Source organism: Pteronotus mesoamericanus, unplaced genomic scaffold (assembly GCF_021234165.1).
Source record: "Pteronotus mesoamericanus isolate MK-2021 breed Mesoamerican mustached bat unplaced genomic scaffold, CSHL_Meso_final contig_32, whole genome shotgun sequence".
Lineage (NCBI taxonomy): Eukaryota > Metazoa > Chordata > Mammalia > Chiroptera > Mormoopidae > Pteronotus > Pteronotus mesoamericanus.
The window spans coordinates 8,085,302-8,101,325 of NW_026555134.1; the positions used below are offsets into that span (position 1 = coordinate 8,085,302).

Below are 16,024 nucleotides of genomic sequence, written 5' to 3' on the forward strand. Positions count from 1 at the left end.
CAGGTGTTTGTGAAATGATAGTCAAAGTTTAAAGGTCTATTCCCTGACTATGAAACATAACAGAGATGTGTTGGGACCTATTCCTTTAATGAATTTAATGATATGTGTTAATTACTAAATAATATTTCAAAAGTAAAGTACTTTATTCCTCCCATATAGGATGCTGAGTATGCATATTTCGACTTACCTGAACTCCTTTCTTTGAGAACTGCCTTAATTCTTCATCTTCAGCATAACACCACCATTGATATTCGAACAACATATTCTGGATGTTTATCACAAGAATGGAAAACTTTCTTGAATGAGAGTTACCCATATTTCCTGATAGTTGCAGATGAAGGCTTGAACCATCTACAAACATACCTTTTCAGCTTTTTAATCATTCAGTCTTGGTCAATGAAGGTCAATGCTGTGCTTGCCTCAGGGCAAGTGTCTGATATTCTTCGACTTTATGCGTACTTTATGCCAAGCAAGTCCAGCAAACAAAAGTTTTTCAAGGAGGTAATTTATATCAAAAGGCAAATTTCTTCTAGACTTTTACAAAATTTTCTGAATTACTTGATTCAGTTCTATTTTTTACCTCTTCTATGGAAGTTATCATAGATTTAACAGAGAGGTATAGAATATTAATAATAATAATAATACAAATGCAGTCATTTATTGAGCACTTACTGTCATAACAATGGTGCTTGGTTCTTCTTATGAGTCATTTTATTTAATCTTCACAACAACCCTGTGTAGATGTTAGTATCTTCTCTGTTTTACAGATAAGGAAATAGGTACTTGAATAAGCAATTGGTCATCATCAACACCAAATTAATAATAGAGTTTGGAATTAAAAAGGGGCAGTCTGACTATAGTCTTTGTTTGTTTAACCACTGTGTGGTATACTGCCTTTGAATTAATAAAGGTCAGAAATGCATTAAATTGGAGGTAAAGGCATGCCTCTGTTGCTGAGACATACTAGTGAATTGATAGTTAAAACATGTAGTGTTTAATGAGAAAACCGTGAAGAAGGTTGATAAGGAAAATAACTGAAATCAGTTTATTTCTTGAAATCTTCTTTTTGAAATGTTGGAAGTGTAAAATTAGATTATGGTAATTGTTGTACAACTCTGTAAATTTACCTAAAAATGTAGAATTATACTCTTAAAGTGGGTAAATTTTATGATAATTTTAGAAATTTTTTAGATAATTATACCTTTATAAAGTTGTTAAAAGTTCAATGCACTAACTTCATTTGACTAAGACAAAATAGTGCTGTCTGGCAGGCTTTAAATGCATAGCTAATGATCTAGAATTACATTAGTGTAATTTTTTTGCTTACAAATACAGTATATTATAATGATTATATCTTCCATATCTGATTTTTCTGTATTAGGAAACTAATTAGATATTTTATTTAAGACAATTTATGTGACTTGTCTTCTTTTTACAGAATAAACAGCAGATTGAGAATGCTTATATAGCCCTGATTAAACACTTGGAAGAATGTAGAGTTTTTGCATTCAAACCTCTTTTTGGAAATTCAATAGGGGACAATATGGTGGAAGAGGTACTGAAACATTTTTTTTTTTAAAAACCCTTTTATTTGAACTAATTTTTTTAATTATGAAAAAAAATTCCTGTATACCTCTTACACAGCTTCTTCTAATGTTTCCACCTTTTGTAACCATAGTACATTGATCAAAACCAGAGAAGTAACATCAGAATAACACTATTATTAAGCTTCAGACCTTATTTGAATTTCACTTATTTTTCCACTAATATCTTCTTTCTGTTCCAGATTCTATGCAGAGTCCCACATCCATTTATTATTTATTTCTCCCTATTCTTCCCTAATCTGTAATAGTTTCTCAGGCTTTCCTTGACTTACTAGACCTTGACATTTTTGAAAAGTGTTGATCAATTATTTTGTTAATATCCCTCACTTTGGGCTTGTTTGATGTTTTCTCACGATTAGAATGAGGCTGTATATTTTTCATCGAGAGTGCTGCTGACTGGATGCGCCCTCTGTACAGTGTATCGAAGGGCCCATAATGTCGGTGTGTCTCCACACTGGGTGTGCTGGTGCCTGCCAGCTTTCTCCACTGGCAAGTTACACTTTCCTCACTGTGCACATCCTGTTTCTTCTCAAACTTTTGCCAATTAATTTTGGAACCCACTGGTGGACTTTGTCTATAATAGTTATTACTGATGTTTTTTACCTGTGGTTATTTTCTATTTCACTTTTTCATTCTACAGTTATTAATTAGAAATATACTGTGAGGGACAGTTGCTCTAGTTCATTATTCCATACTGATATGAAGAAACCATTTATTGGATTCATGGATATATATTTCATGTTATAGATTAAAGTCGAATATTATAATTATTTTGGTGCTCAGCTTGTTCCAGGATTGAACATTAGAAACTCCTTCCAGTTTGTACTGGCATTCTTGTACAAGCTTCCCCTCTCCTTTGTTTTTTTTAACTACTTTACTGAGGTATGATAAAAGATTGTGGTGATAGTTGCCCAGAGGTATATTTATCTTCACATTCATCAAGCCTCATTTTTTTGAGCACTGTCTTACTTTTTGAAACCACATGTTCCAATCTCATCTTATATTTTCTCTGCCCCAACCCTAAAATCAACCACTTCTCCAAAGAGTTCTGGTTGCTTTTATTGGAAAATGACATTTAGAAGCCAAGATCCAGGAATGATGTTTGTTCATTGTTACTGGGGTGTCATTGCTACTAGGACTTTTCAGCAGACAGAGCAAGGAAATCGATCTCTGCATACTAACTCCTGTATATGCACCTATTTTCAATTTATCTAACTATCTATCTGTCTATCATACCTCTCTCATCTGTCATATGTTCATACTGATGTTTCTGCTCTAATTCAAAGCCATATAGTTTATTTTCTCTTTCCCCTTTCTGTATTTGTAATTGTAATGGTAAGAAATCCAGCTCTCATTAACTACAGTATATATACTTACTTTCTCAAATTCTAGTGTACACATAAGGTCGTTTTAGAATTGCTAACCATATATCAAGAGAAACATTCACTAAGTGGATTACAGGATTTATGTGCAATTCTTTTAATCTGTAGTCACAGAATACGTCACAATATTGTTTCCAATGTTATTTAGTTTAGTTCCTTTCTTGTCCACTTCCTTTAGTGTGGTTATGTTTATCCATTATTAATAGAGTTAGTTCTTTGGTTTCAGTTTATATTTCATTTTGGGTCTCTCCCACCCATATCCCAGTTGTTTTTTAATTATGTTTATTTTGGGGGGTATGTGAAAGTTACATGAAACATTACTATGGTTTTAAGAATCAGATATATACAAAAAGATATACTTAAAGAAATGGCACTTTTTTTTTACCTTTGCTACTCTAGTCCTATTCTCCTCTACAACTCACCTTTTTCCTAAATATTTTCTGTAGGTTGCTTGTCTCTTTAGTCTCAAGTTAATCCTTCCTGTATTTCTTTTGCACAAAAAAGCAGAACATATGTATTTTCTTATGTCCCCTTTTTTCTTACAAAAGGATAGCATATTATAGATATTTTTAGTGCTTTTCTTTTTGCATTTAACAGCATGTCTAAGAAATCATTTTAAAGCAGTTCATAGATATCTTCCTCATTGTTATATAGCTGTGTAGTACTAGTCCCTTGTGTGGATGCACTATGGTTCATTTAACCATTTCCTATTATGGAATTTATACTGTTTCCAGCATTTTGCAATTACAATCAATGCTGTAATGAATAACCACATGTATATGTACTTTTGTATTATTGGAGGTGTATTTTCAGAGATGGGATTGATGAGTCACAGTTAAGTGTATATGTAGCTTAATTAGGTTTGGCCAATTTTCTTTCTAAAAGGCTTATCAATTTTTTATATTTCAATTTTTAAGTGTTATATTTTATGAATATTTTTTCCAATTTGTAAGTTGTCTTTTTACTTTTTATTTTATCGTGTTTGCCATGCACATTTAAAAATACATAATGTCATATTAATCTATTTCTGTTGTTGTAGTCTCTAGATTTTGGTCACTCTTAGGAAAACTTCCCCTACACACATCAAGGTTAAAGAGGAATTTGAGGTTTCCTCTTATAGTTAGAATTATTTTATATTTAGATACCTAAGCCGTTTGTACTTTATTCTTGTGTACAGTATGAGATCTGCATATAATTTTTTACCTTTTCCAAATGTATACTCTGTTATATACTAAAAAGTCAGTCTATATCTCAGTGATTTCAGATGCCACCTTTGTCATTTAATAAATTTTTATATGTATTTGGAAATAATTCTAGACTTTCTATTCTATTCCACTGGTTTATTTTCCAGTTTCACACTCTTTTGATTCTAAAGACTCTAGTATTTTTAATGTCTTGTTAGGCTAGTTTTTCAGTTTATAGTTTCTCTTTTGCAGTGATTCCACAGCTATTTTTGCATCTTGATTTCCAATGTGAACTTTTGTTAATAACTAGCCTAACTTCAAAAAATATCTTCTTGGTATTTTTAATGGAGTATATTTAATTTAATAATTAAACTGAGAGAATTGACATCTCTATAATGTTGAATTATTCAATGCAAGAAGGAGTGTATATTTATTTAAGTTCTTTTTGTGAATTAAAAAAAATTTCCTTATCTATGTTTTTGTACATTTCCTGTTAATTTTCTTTTTATTTGATGTTTTTGTTACTGTAATTTTTCTCCAACAACGTTCTTTCTTTGTTGTTAGTGCTTATGAAATCTATTGATTTTTATATGCCAATTTCATATCCTGATGACTCATTGAAATTTTGAATTAGTTTTATTATTAATTCTTTGGGATTTTCCATGTATCATCTGTGAACAGAGAGAGTTTTGCATCTTCTTGACCTATTCTTATGCCTCAAATTACTTTTTCATGTCTATTTGCCTTACCTGACAAATCCAGTACAATGGTAGATAGTAGCAGAGACAGTGGGTATTTTTGTCTTGCTCCTGATCTTAGTGAAAGTATCTCTAGTGTTTCTCCATTTTACATATATGTTAATGTAGCCATCAACTTAAATATTTTTAGTGTTTTTATTATGTATGTGTATTGAAAGTGTAGATTCAATCATGATTTATTCCCTTGGGCTTATTAATATGATATTTTGATATCAATGGATTTTTAATATTGAAGCAACTCTGCATTCCTGCTGTTTAATTAATTTATGTGTTCTCTTATGTTTAAATCTCACTTGGTCATACTATAGTATTTTTTTAATATGATGTTGGATTCTGTTTGCTAATATCTTGTTTAGAATTTTTGAAATCAATATGCTTAAATGATACTTTTCTAAATTTGTTTTCCTGTGATTGCATGTCTTGAGTTAGGTATCAGTATTATACATGCTTCATATTCTGAAATAAATGATAAATTATTAGTATTTTCTGGTCTTTGAAGATTTGCTAGAATTTCCCTGTAAAACCCAGTGGGCCTGGTGCTTTTTTGTCAGTTTCTTAATAATTTTCTGTTTTTTTGCCCCCCTGTGGAAATTGGTTTCTTTAAGCTTACTAAATGGGAACACAGCAACCAAAAATTTCTGGGACATAGCAAAAATCCTGAGAGAGAAATTTAAAGCTTACTAACTGTAATGGGGTCCATTTTAGTAATTTGTTCTTATGAGAATATTATTCATTTACATTTCAAATTTCTTTGTATAAAAGTTTGCAAAATAAGCTTTTATGATTTTTAAAATGTCTTCTGTCTTAATAGTTATTTTCTCTTTACATTTTTATTTGGAAAATTTTTAATGTATCTTCCATTTTCTTATTTTATGTTTTATTATTTGGTTTTTGAAGGTTATATTTGTTTGGTTGGTTGTTTTTCAGTATCCCTTAGCAACCATCTTGTGCCTATAGTGGATTTTCTTAGCTTATCGTTTTAATTATTCACTGTTCTATTGTTTTAGTTATTTTTCTTCAGGTGTCTGATAAAACAAATATTGTCCCATCTTTGCTTCTTTCATTTTTACTATTTTTTCTCCAGCCTCTTTTTTTTTCTTTTTAAATGTCATTTGTTGTTTTCTTATCTTTCTTCAATATCTCTTATTAAATTTCTATTGAGGTCATTTTTCTTTGGGCATCTTATAATTTATTCTTCATTTCTGTCATAGCTTTGTCTTTTCTAAGGTTATTTTTCTGAATTAAATTAACTATTTTGTTCATTTTTTCCTTTCTTCCCCATTCTGTTTCTGGTTTATTATTTGCTGAATAAAGATAATTTTTCATATATTCAAGTGCTTGTTTTAGTTTTTTAGTCATATTTAAGGTATAGATTCCTGTATTTCTTCTTTTTTATGGTTGTTACTATTATTGTTATCACTATTTTTTGGTGGTGATAATGAGATTTTCTGTAGTTCATTTGTGTGAAATTATGTTCCTGCTGTCATTTTCTTACAATAGCTCCATATGTACTTCCTTCTCTTTCTTTTTCTTTATTTTGATGATATTAAGGTGTTATGAGATTCCTAATTTAATAATTTAATTAAATTTAATGGTGCCCCTTTCTGTCAATTTAGCAGAGCTAAGGCAATGTTAGTGGGAATTTTATTTATTTATTTGGGAGGTGGATGTGGGATTGTTAGTTTGTGGTTTTCTTTTATCTTCCAGTGCCCTATGGGTTCTCTTTTGTCTTCTTTCCCCCTTCACTACTTACTGGTAGTTGCTATAAAAAGTTTTTTCTTCCTTTTAGCTTTGTTTCTGCCCCCAAAATATTTTCAGAAAATTATTCCTTTAAATAGTTCCTATTCTGTAAGCAATTTCTATCCTTTTATGTCATATTTATCCTTGAAAACTGAGACTGTCTCTTTAAAACATGTGTCTGGGTCTTTTATATGCCATCTGATGCTTTAAGTGGCGCATTCTTTGAAATTCGTTTTCTTGCAGTCTGTACTATACTCTACCTGGTTACTTTTATTGTATTTTCAGACTGAGGGTGGATTTAATTCTAGTGGTTCTTCCAATTCCGTTTTCACTAATGTTTCTCCTTTATGTTTCCTGTAATTTTTCTCACTCTGCCTTTGGTCACTACAAAGCCTTGAGTTGGACAAGTGTGGCACAGGACCATGAGGGATTGCAGAGCTGGAATTTGTTAATGTTTCCCTTATAGACAATTATTTTGCAGTGTCACTATTCTGTCTTCTTAGTTTTGGCAATATGATTTTGTATAAAATATTTATAGATAGAAAATATTGAATATTTTTAGGAAGTTGATTACTACAGACTCTATTGTTTTTGACTACATGGAAATCTCACAAAACAATGTATCTATGTGTGTATGAGAGAATTTTAGAAAAATGCATAATATAATTTGAAAAATGTAAGAATTTCCTGTAATGTAATACCTCATATTGGAATATAAGGTGACTTAAATTTCATTAATGGAAGTATAATATCTAGATTTCAGGGTTATTGTTTTGTTCCCTTGAAAACTTCATATTCATACCATGATTACCACTTAGAGGTATATTATACATTTCTTAATATACTCTTTCAGTGGTGTTCTATGTATTCTTATACAATGGAGAACATATCATATATACCCTTTTTCACTTTCTAAATTTAAGTTCTTATTTAAACATTTTCTAACTATCAGAAATTTTCATAGTTTTTAGTTGTACTGGGTCCATACTACTTTCCTAATGAAAAACATTTAAATGGTTTGAAAGTTGGCTCTGTGGTGAACATCTTGGTACATGAATCATCGTACACACTGTAATATTATTTCCCTAACTCAGATTTAGAACTTAAATAGCCAGTCAAAAAGTATCACCATATTTAATGATAATCATAAGTATTACCAAACAGCTTTGCAATAATTCAATACCTATTCATATTCTCATTAGCAAAGAATGAGAGAAAATGGCATCATATTTCAGTGCTATTATCATTAAAGGATACTTTGCTATCTTGAAAGTAAAAATAAGATATCTAATTGTTCTTTTTATTACTAAGATTGAACACTTCTTCTTTCATAATATTTGTTTCTTTTGCGTATTATCTACTCATGCGTTATAAAAGGCTAACATGCTTTCTTATTGATTTATAAGAGCTCCTTACATATTTAAATGTTTAAAGCTTTCACTAAAGTATTTGTTGGAATATTCTCATTTAAAAATATTTATCATTTTAACAGAAATATCTATCCTTTTCTGTATCATTTCTTCTAGTAAGATCACTTATGAATAAAAATATTTTTGTAAATATCATGACATTTTACAATTTCCTTCTGTGACAGGCATGCGAAACGATTTCTCTGCTTAAGCAGCTCTGGCCAGAAGGATCTGACATTCGGCGTGTTCTTTGTGTTACTTCATGCTCCTTGTCTTTGAGAATGTACCACTATTTCTTAGAAAACAGAAAGAAGACTACCTCTTGTCAGAAAAATGACATCCAGCAGGTGTGATCATTATCCCTTTACTGTGAAACACCATTGCTCTCAACTTCAGAAATTTCACTGATTATATCTGCTATTTCTTCCATTTGATAGTCATTTATTTCTCTAATTTAGTTATACAAACTTTCAAAAAAGGGAAAATCTAGAATTTGTTTATAAAAATCACCTAGTGAGCTGTTATAAGATTCAGTGTTTTACTATGCAGGTGTTTCCTTTAGTACATATTTAGTCAAATTTGTCCAACCATCTAGAGGAAGGGGAGATGAGAAACGAAATTAGCGCTTGGAGAGATCGTATAATGTTAACAATTATCTTAGCTTTTTATATGCCTCGTGCCATTAAATTCTCACATTTCAAGGGAGGTATTATTATCCCTATTTCACAAATGAGAACACTGAGGTTCAGAGAGTCCAGGTAACATTCCTTAAACCAAAGGTATTAAAGAGCAGTGTGGATTAAACCTCGGTCTGTCTTGTTCAAGGTCCACAATATCAAACTGTATTTTGAAAGAATATTTCTGTTGTGGTGTCTCAGTGCCATCCTAGCTGGAGAGATACTAAAAGTTTTAACCTTAAGAATATGTTGACCAGTGTAAGTTTGCTCTCAACTAAATAGTTATCTCTATATATTTGTGCCCACGTGCACATGCACAAACTCCTGGACACACACACTTAGGTACACACATTTGTAGGTAGACTATTTTGCATACAACTCGAATGCTGGGGCCTTCTTGGTTAAAGATTCTTAGGGAAGAAAAATGAAGTTTCTCTCACTATTCTGCAATCTCAGAAATGAACAGGGTTCATTATCTTTTATCCAGCATTCTTTATACAGTTTTGGCTTTTCAGTATCTGCTTGAATATATGCTTAGATATATTTGCACATCATCAGGCATGCCATTTTAAATTGTTATCAAAAAATAATACTAAACCAAATGTATCTCTGTGGAACTTTTAATTATTAGACCCTATGTGGCCCTTTGAAGGTACTTGGAAAGAAGTCTTAGTCTTGTTTCACCTACAACCCTGAAAACATCAGAAGATGGCTGTGAGGTCCTTGTCCTATCATGTTAAACATGCCCACTTCTTGACCCTTATTCTAATTGGATAAGTGCTTTGGAAATGTCCTGGTTTCCTCATTCTGGTAATTTTCAATATAACTTTTAAAATATGATGCATTGGACAGAATAGAGCATTTATTCGGTGGCTCTCCAGGACCGAGTCCTGTAGGATCATCAGTCACTTCACATGTGCTGCTTGGTCAGCTCGTGTAAAGATTGACTTGACTAAGGTACTGAAAAATGCTTTATATAAACTGCTACTGAACTGGCAGTTCCTTGTCCCTCCTACCTTACATCTGTATAAACTCAGTCAGGTGTATGTATGAAGGAAAGGACTTTCTCAAAAATGTAGAATGAAGAACGTAACATAATATGTGATTCCTGCTCAGCAGAATGCAACGGCCAAATATTGCATGCTGTAAGTCTGTTTCACAGCCAGCTGTTCTCTGGCTTACCTTCTTTATTTTATTTAGGGGAAAAGTGATTGCTTAAGCCTGCAAGAGATGGAAGATTTGTGTAAACTGCATTGTCTCAGTACGGTCTTTCTACTCCATTTACCTCTTTCCCAAAGAGCTTGTACTAGATTCATCACTTCCCGTTGGATTGAGGACATTCAGACTTTCCTAAAAATGGTAAATATGTTCTTTATTAGTTTATATATTTACTTATTTGTTTATTTTTGTTTCACCTGTTTGATACAGAAACACCACAATCACATTCAAAAGTAGATTTATATGTGAATAATGTCAGCCCTTTCGGGGCTTTAAGAGTTTAATGACCTAAATCAATCACTTTCTAATTACAACGACTCTGCGATAGTAATAATAAACAGCATGCTGTACATTCAGCCTAAAGAAAAAGCCTCTCTGTTTCCCTCCTTCCAATTCTGTCAAGATTAGGTTTTTGTGTCATCAACTATAAGGGATTGGTGGCTGTTGTGTTCTACTCTTGAGAGAAATTTAATAAATCAGTGTAATAGTGTATGATTTTTGTCTGTTATAGAGGATAATTATAGAAAATGTATAGACTTTAGGAAAATGAAAAGCAAAAACAACAGAAAAACTTATCTAGTGGCCCACCACTTAAATGAATCTTCGTTAACTATTAACATTTTGGTTTATTTTCTTTATGTTAAATGCCTAGATTTTTCTGTTGTTGTTTGTTATTTCTATTATTGGAAATCTAGATTTTTTTTTCACATATTTTTTCTATTTTCTTTCACATTCTTGGCTAGCATCATTTTTAAATGGCTACTAGTTATTTTTTCATGGGTGTACTATGGTTTACTCACCCATTTCTTTGTTACAGGATATTAAGAGGGTTTGAATTGTTATAACATAAGTGCTGCTATTCTCTAGGTTATTTGAGTGTAAGCCTTTCCCTTTAATCTGAAGGTATGGACTTAGACTGTTGTTCAGCAATGAGATTAGTGGATTGATTGACATGGGATTTTTTTTTTTAAAAGGATTTTGATACTATATTTAAATGATCAAGGTAACTGTTTTAGAACCAGTTAGTTAGGAAGCCAGTCCACAAATATTTATCTAATGCACATGAGTTGTGTGAATCACTGGTCATACAGTGAGAAAAAGAAGAACTACTCCCTACCACCTTTGTAGACCCATATTTTTGCAGCAACGACAGATATTGAATTTTTAAAATTATTGTGAAGAAAGAACTACTCATTCTGAAAAGTATGGCTTCTCTTAAGAAATGAAGAGAAGTAACTCAAGTCTAGAAGGATGAATAGGAGTTAGCAAGTTGAAGAGTGGATGAAAACTGAATTCTAGGAAATAACCACCATGATCATCCTGAGGATGGCATGATCAAGCAAGTGAGAAACATCAAGTGTAACTGGACTAGAAAAAATATGGGAAAGTGATAAAACTGAAGAGATGGTAAGAAACAAATCATGTAGAATTCTATAGATCATGCTAAGGGAATGGAGATAAAATTTGATCCTAAACACGAGAACCAATTGATTGGTTAAGTATCATTACTGTTGATAATGTTAGGGATTAAGAATGAATAAGGATGAATAACAGTGGGTAATTTCAAGAATTAAGGTGTAGCATTGACACGTTTAGTGATTAAGTGTGGGGCACGGGGGAAAGGGAGCAGTCAGATGACTCTGAATCTCTAGCTTGAGCATTTGGGGGATGATACCATTGTACAAAGGACACTTGCAGGGGAAGATCATGCGTTCAGTTTTAGAAATATGGAATTTGAGGTGCCAATGAAATATCCAAACGGAGAGATCAATTGATGTTAATCGATGTCATGTGGTAGATGAAATTATTTTGAGAGAGAGATATGAAGAGAGGGTTTAGGACAGAGACCTGAGATATTCCAATATTAAGTAGTTAAGGAAAGGTTGAGACAGTGACAAAAGACAGTGAGAAGAAGTTGCTTAGATGAATAGAATGGAAAGCCAGGAGAATGGGTTGTTCTTAAAGTCAGTGGAACTGGGTCTTTTAAAGGTGGTTGTGGGTAATCATATTAAATGCTATAGAGAATTGTAGGAGGTTGGGGGCTAAAAATAATACCTTGTATTTAATAGCATAGGGCTCACTGTTGATCATAATTAAGGAGGCATGTGAATGCAGTGGTGGGAAGCACAATGGATGTTAAAGTGAATTCAGTAGTGAGTGGAAGGGATAAAATACAGATGAAGAGTAGTGTATGTGGAAGAAGTTGAATGAGTAAAGTGACATAAGGTAAAACTGGAGAGGAACGTGGGTCAATTAGGGTGCTTTTAAAATGGCAAAGATTGAGCATGCTTCAATGCGAATTATAAAAGTTGAGAGGATAGATGAAAATACAAGGAAATTACGGTGAGCAAGGATGTGATCTGGAGGATTTCCTTAGATAGAGGTGGATTCCCTTCTGTAATTAGGATTGCATGGATTACAGGACATGATAGGAATAGCTACCATTTATTCTGCACCTGCTTTGTGTGGACCTATGCTACCTTGTTCAGAAATAACACTCCTGTCATGTTTTCATTTTACAAGTGAAAAACTTGGGCTCAGGGAGGTTAAATGGCCATTTAGCAGAGCTAATAAATGATCAAGTTGAGATCTAACTTCACCTCTGTTCAGCTTCCAAATCTGTTCCCTTCCCACCATGATCTGCTCTCTTGATGTGGGGAGCAGTTGATTATCTTATAGGCAAGCACCTCTCTGCTTTCCCATTCTCTGTGCTTACTTTGCTAACACCCTATACCTGATAACTTCAGATAGCCTCTGAAATTTTCACAATAAAGGCCTATGCTGAGGCCTCAGGAGAAACACCTAAGCAAACTGAAGGGAGAGCTTCATGTTTACTCAGATCTTGACACTCAGAGACCACGCAGAGACACTTCTTGTATGAAGTGAATAAAACGAGGAACAATTGCTGTACTGTTTTCACATACTGCTGTTTACTCAGCAGTGTTATGGGAGAGGATTAGTGGAGTGGAACTTAGGGCAGCCTTACATAGCACTGATTCTCAAAGTATGGTGCCCTGACCAATAGCATCAACATTACTTGGAACTTGTTAGAACTGCAAAGTATTAGGCTGGACCCCAAATGAATTAAATCAGTCTTTGGTGATGGTGCCAGGTGACCTGTGTTTTATGTAACAGCCTTTCCAGATGAGGTTTATGCTAAAGTTTGAGAACCATTGGTCTGTGGTTCCATGGGAATCTCTTTTGTGTTTTACAGTTATGCGCTACATAATGATGGAGATAGTTCAGAGGAGTGGACTATTAGGTGATTTCCTTGTTGTGCTAACATTATAGAGTGTAGATGGTATGGCCCACTACTGTAATTGTATATGCTGTATTTTAAATGACTAGCAGTGAGTAGGTTTGTTTACCCCAGTGTCAGCACAAACATGAAAAGTTGGTTCTTGTTGTTGTAATGCAAGTATCTGAATTAGGCGTTGATGGCCTAGGCACCTATTTCAAAGAGGCATCCCTTCAAGAGGGCTATCTCTAATTTACACTGCCTGCCACAGAACTACACAAAAAGCCAGGGTGCCTTCCCCTCCCCCCAACCCCACCCCAGACTTCTCTATTTTAGAGATTTTGGTTGATTTCCATAACTGACCACTTGCACTGCTTGTTTTTTCCCTCTTTCCATACTTTAAATTCTCACTCTTATGTTTTAAATTCACTGATAATGTATGAGCCCACCAAACCCAGGGCCTCCACCCTGAACCTCAAATGAAAGCCAAACTCCAGACCTATGCTCAGTCTCTCTCTAAACCCAGGACCTGTGTTCCCCCACCCTCCACCCCACTTTGTACACTCTAGGGCTCATGAGTAATAAACTCTTTTTTCGTTTTCTTCAAAGTTTCCTAATTGTTATCTTTGAATGGTGTCCTGCAGTCATACTGTAATAAGAACCACAAGAGTCAGGCCAGCTGTAACGTTGTTTTGAAAAGAAGATGTCTGTGGGAAGCTTATTGGTCCCTGTCAATGCCCCACACATTTCTAGCCAATGACATTACTATCAATTGACTGAGATGGGCACAACTAGGGCAGTTTACCACGTAGAGCTTACCACGTTACTAGGTGATAGGAATTTTTCAGTTTCCTTAAAATCTATGGGACCATAGTGGGTCATACATGGGATCTGTTACTGATGTTGTTATTGGGCCCTTGACTGTATTTGTAATAAAACTATATTCAGGTAAGAAGTTCCTGGTTCTTTGATATTTATGACTTCATATTGAACCTTGGGCAGCAGCCTTAACTTATCTAATCAGAGCTAGGCTGTTTAATACAGCAGCCAGTAAGCACAATTATATACTCAGCACTTGAAATGTGGGTAGTCGGAATTGAGGTGTGCTGTATGTTTAAAAGAAATCAGATTTCAAAAACTCAGTATGAAAAACATGCAAACTATTCTGTCAATATTTTTATATTGGTTAGACATTGACATCAAACTATTTTGGATATGTTAGGTTAAATTAAAATTAATATCAGCCTTTTTTTTTTTTTTTACTGTGGTTTCAGAAAATTTACAATAACACATGCAGAGGGCCCCTGTTACACTTTTATTGGATAATGCTGGGTTCAAGTTCCACATCAATATAGAATAAGTTGTTCACATTCGGAAAGTGTTTGTGTTTTATCATTAAGAGAGTATGGAGGAGGGGAGCCTCAGTTTTTGCCCTTTGAACTTAACTCCCCAAACTTTGTTACTGGCTGAGAGCATGACTAGACTCTCATGTGCTGAAGTTGTTCCCTCCTGTCTACCCTACTCTGAACTAAGTGTGGTCAGTGGAGACGTTCTCTCTGTTAGTGGGGAGCATAGCCTCATACTATAAACCTGGTAGGTGTCCCGCAGGGTAGACAGATGAGAATCTTTGAGTTTGAGGGATTAAGCATCTTCTAGATCCCTGAACAATCAAATACACTTTATTTTTATGCTTTCTTGACCTGAAAGTAAAAATTTAGAACATTAAACCTAAGTAAAGAACAGAGGCACATTTGAAAGCAAAAATATTTCTGAAACCTTGGGACTGTATCTTTACAGTGTAAGAAAAAAATGTTATTAAGACTCAAATATTGATTTATCTACTTCAGAACAAAGAACTACACTGAGTCGTTTCTTTGGGTCAGTTTAATTTTATGTTTTAATTTTTTAATTTTGGGTCACTTTAACCTTAAGGTATAAAGTATTCATAAATACTCTGAAAGGGCTTATGTTAAGAATTGGAAAGAGCCCTGCCAGTTTACCTGTCAGTTGGATTATAGAAATTTTTGAAGTCATATTATAGCTTATTGCTAATATAAAAATTGTCAATAACTTGGTTTTATTTCCAATTTTCAGAAAAAGTGGTGTGAATATTTTATCCTAAATAATATAGATACTTTCGAATGTTGGAATCTGAATTTAATTCACCTTTGTGACTTAAGTGATGAGCTTTTGTTGAAGAACATTGCTTTTTACTATGAAAATGAAAATGTTCAAGGTACTACCTTTGTGTATTAAAATAATTATACTTTCATCCAGAGATAAATAATATAAAGAATTTAAACTTCAAAATCATTTTCCTGTGTTTCCTATATATTAATATAACATAGTTTTTCTCTTTTCATTTGTTTACTCATATGTATATTTTATTTAGCTGCAGCTAGAGTGAGTATTATATTTTAAAACTTCTCTTAACTTAATATTACTCCAGAAGCATTTAAAAAAAAATATTGGTAATTTAACAGTTGAATTTTTATTTAAATATATGCATAACATTTTTCTATAATATTTACTCTAATTAGTGTTATCATCCTACTACTATTAGATATTTAGGGAATTTTCTTAAAAGATAAAGCTCATTTATGCATTTATCATATGTGACTTGTTTCTTTTACTCCAAGTTCTTAGAATAACTTTTCTGTGGTTTCTTAAAGTAAAAAACAAACAAACAAACTCATTTTAAGAGACCTACAACTGATTGAGCATTATTGAACTTCCTATGAGCCCTAGTTTCGGTTCTTTCATATTGCAAGCATTGAAATGAATTGGCTGCATATAAGTTTAACAATCCTCTCT

The 16,024-nt window shown here is 33.1% G+C and overlaps 1 protein-coding gene across 1 annotated transcript in view; it reads left to right on the forward strand.

The window, feature by feature from the left end:
* The window catches only part of LOC129072570 (probable ATP-dependent RNA helicase DDX60), a 93,494-nt gene that overhangs the window by 12,695 nt on the left and 64,775 nt on the right, over positions 1–16,024 (forward strand). The window contains exons 5-9 of the mRNA XM_054576073.1: positions 160–501; positions 1,439–1,555; positions 8,263–8,424; positions 9,955–10,113; positions 15,305–15,446. Of these exons, the coding sequence (XP_054432048.1) occupies positions 160–501; positions 1,439–1,555; positions 8,263–8,424; positions 9,955–10,113; positions 15,305–15,446 (922 nt within the window). The remainder of the gene's footprint in view (positions 1–159; positions 502–1,438; positions 1,556–8,262; positions 8,425–9,954; positions 10,114–15,304; positions 15,447–16,024) is intronic.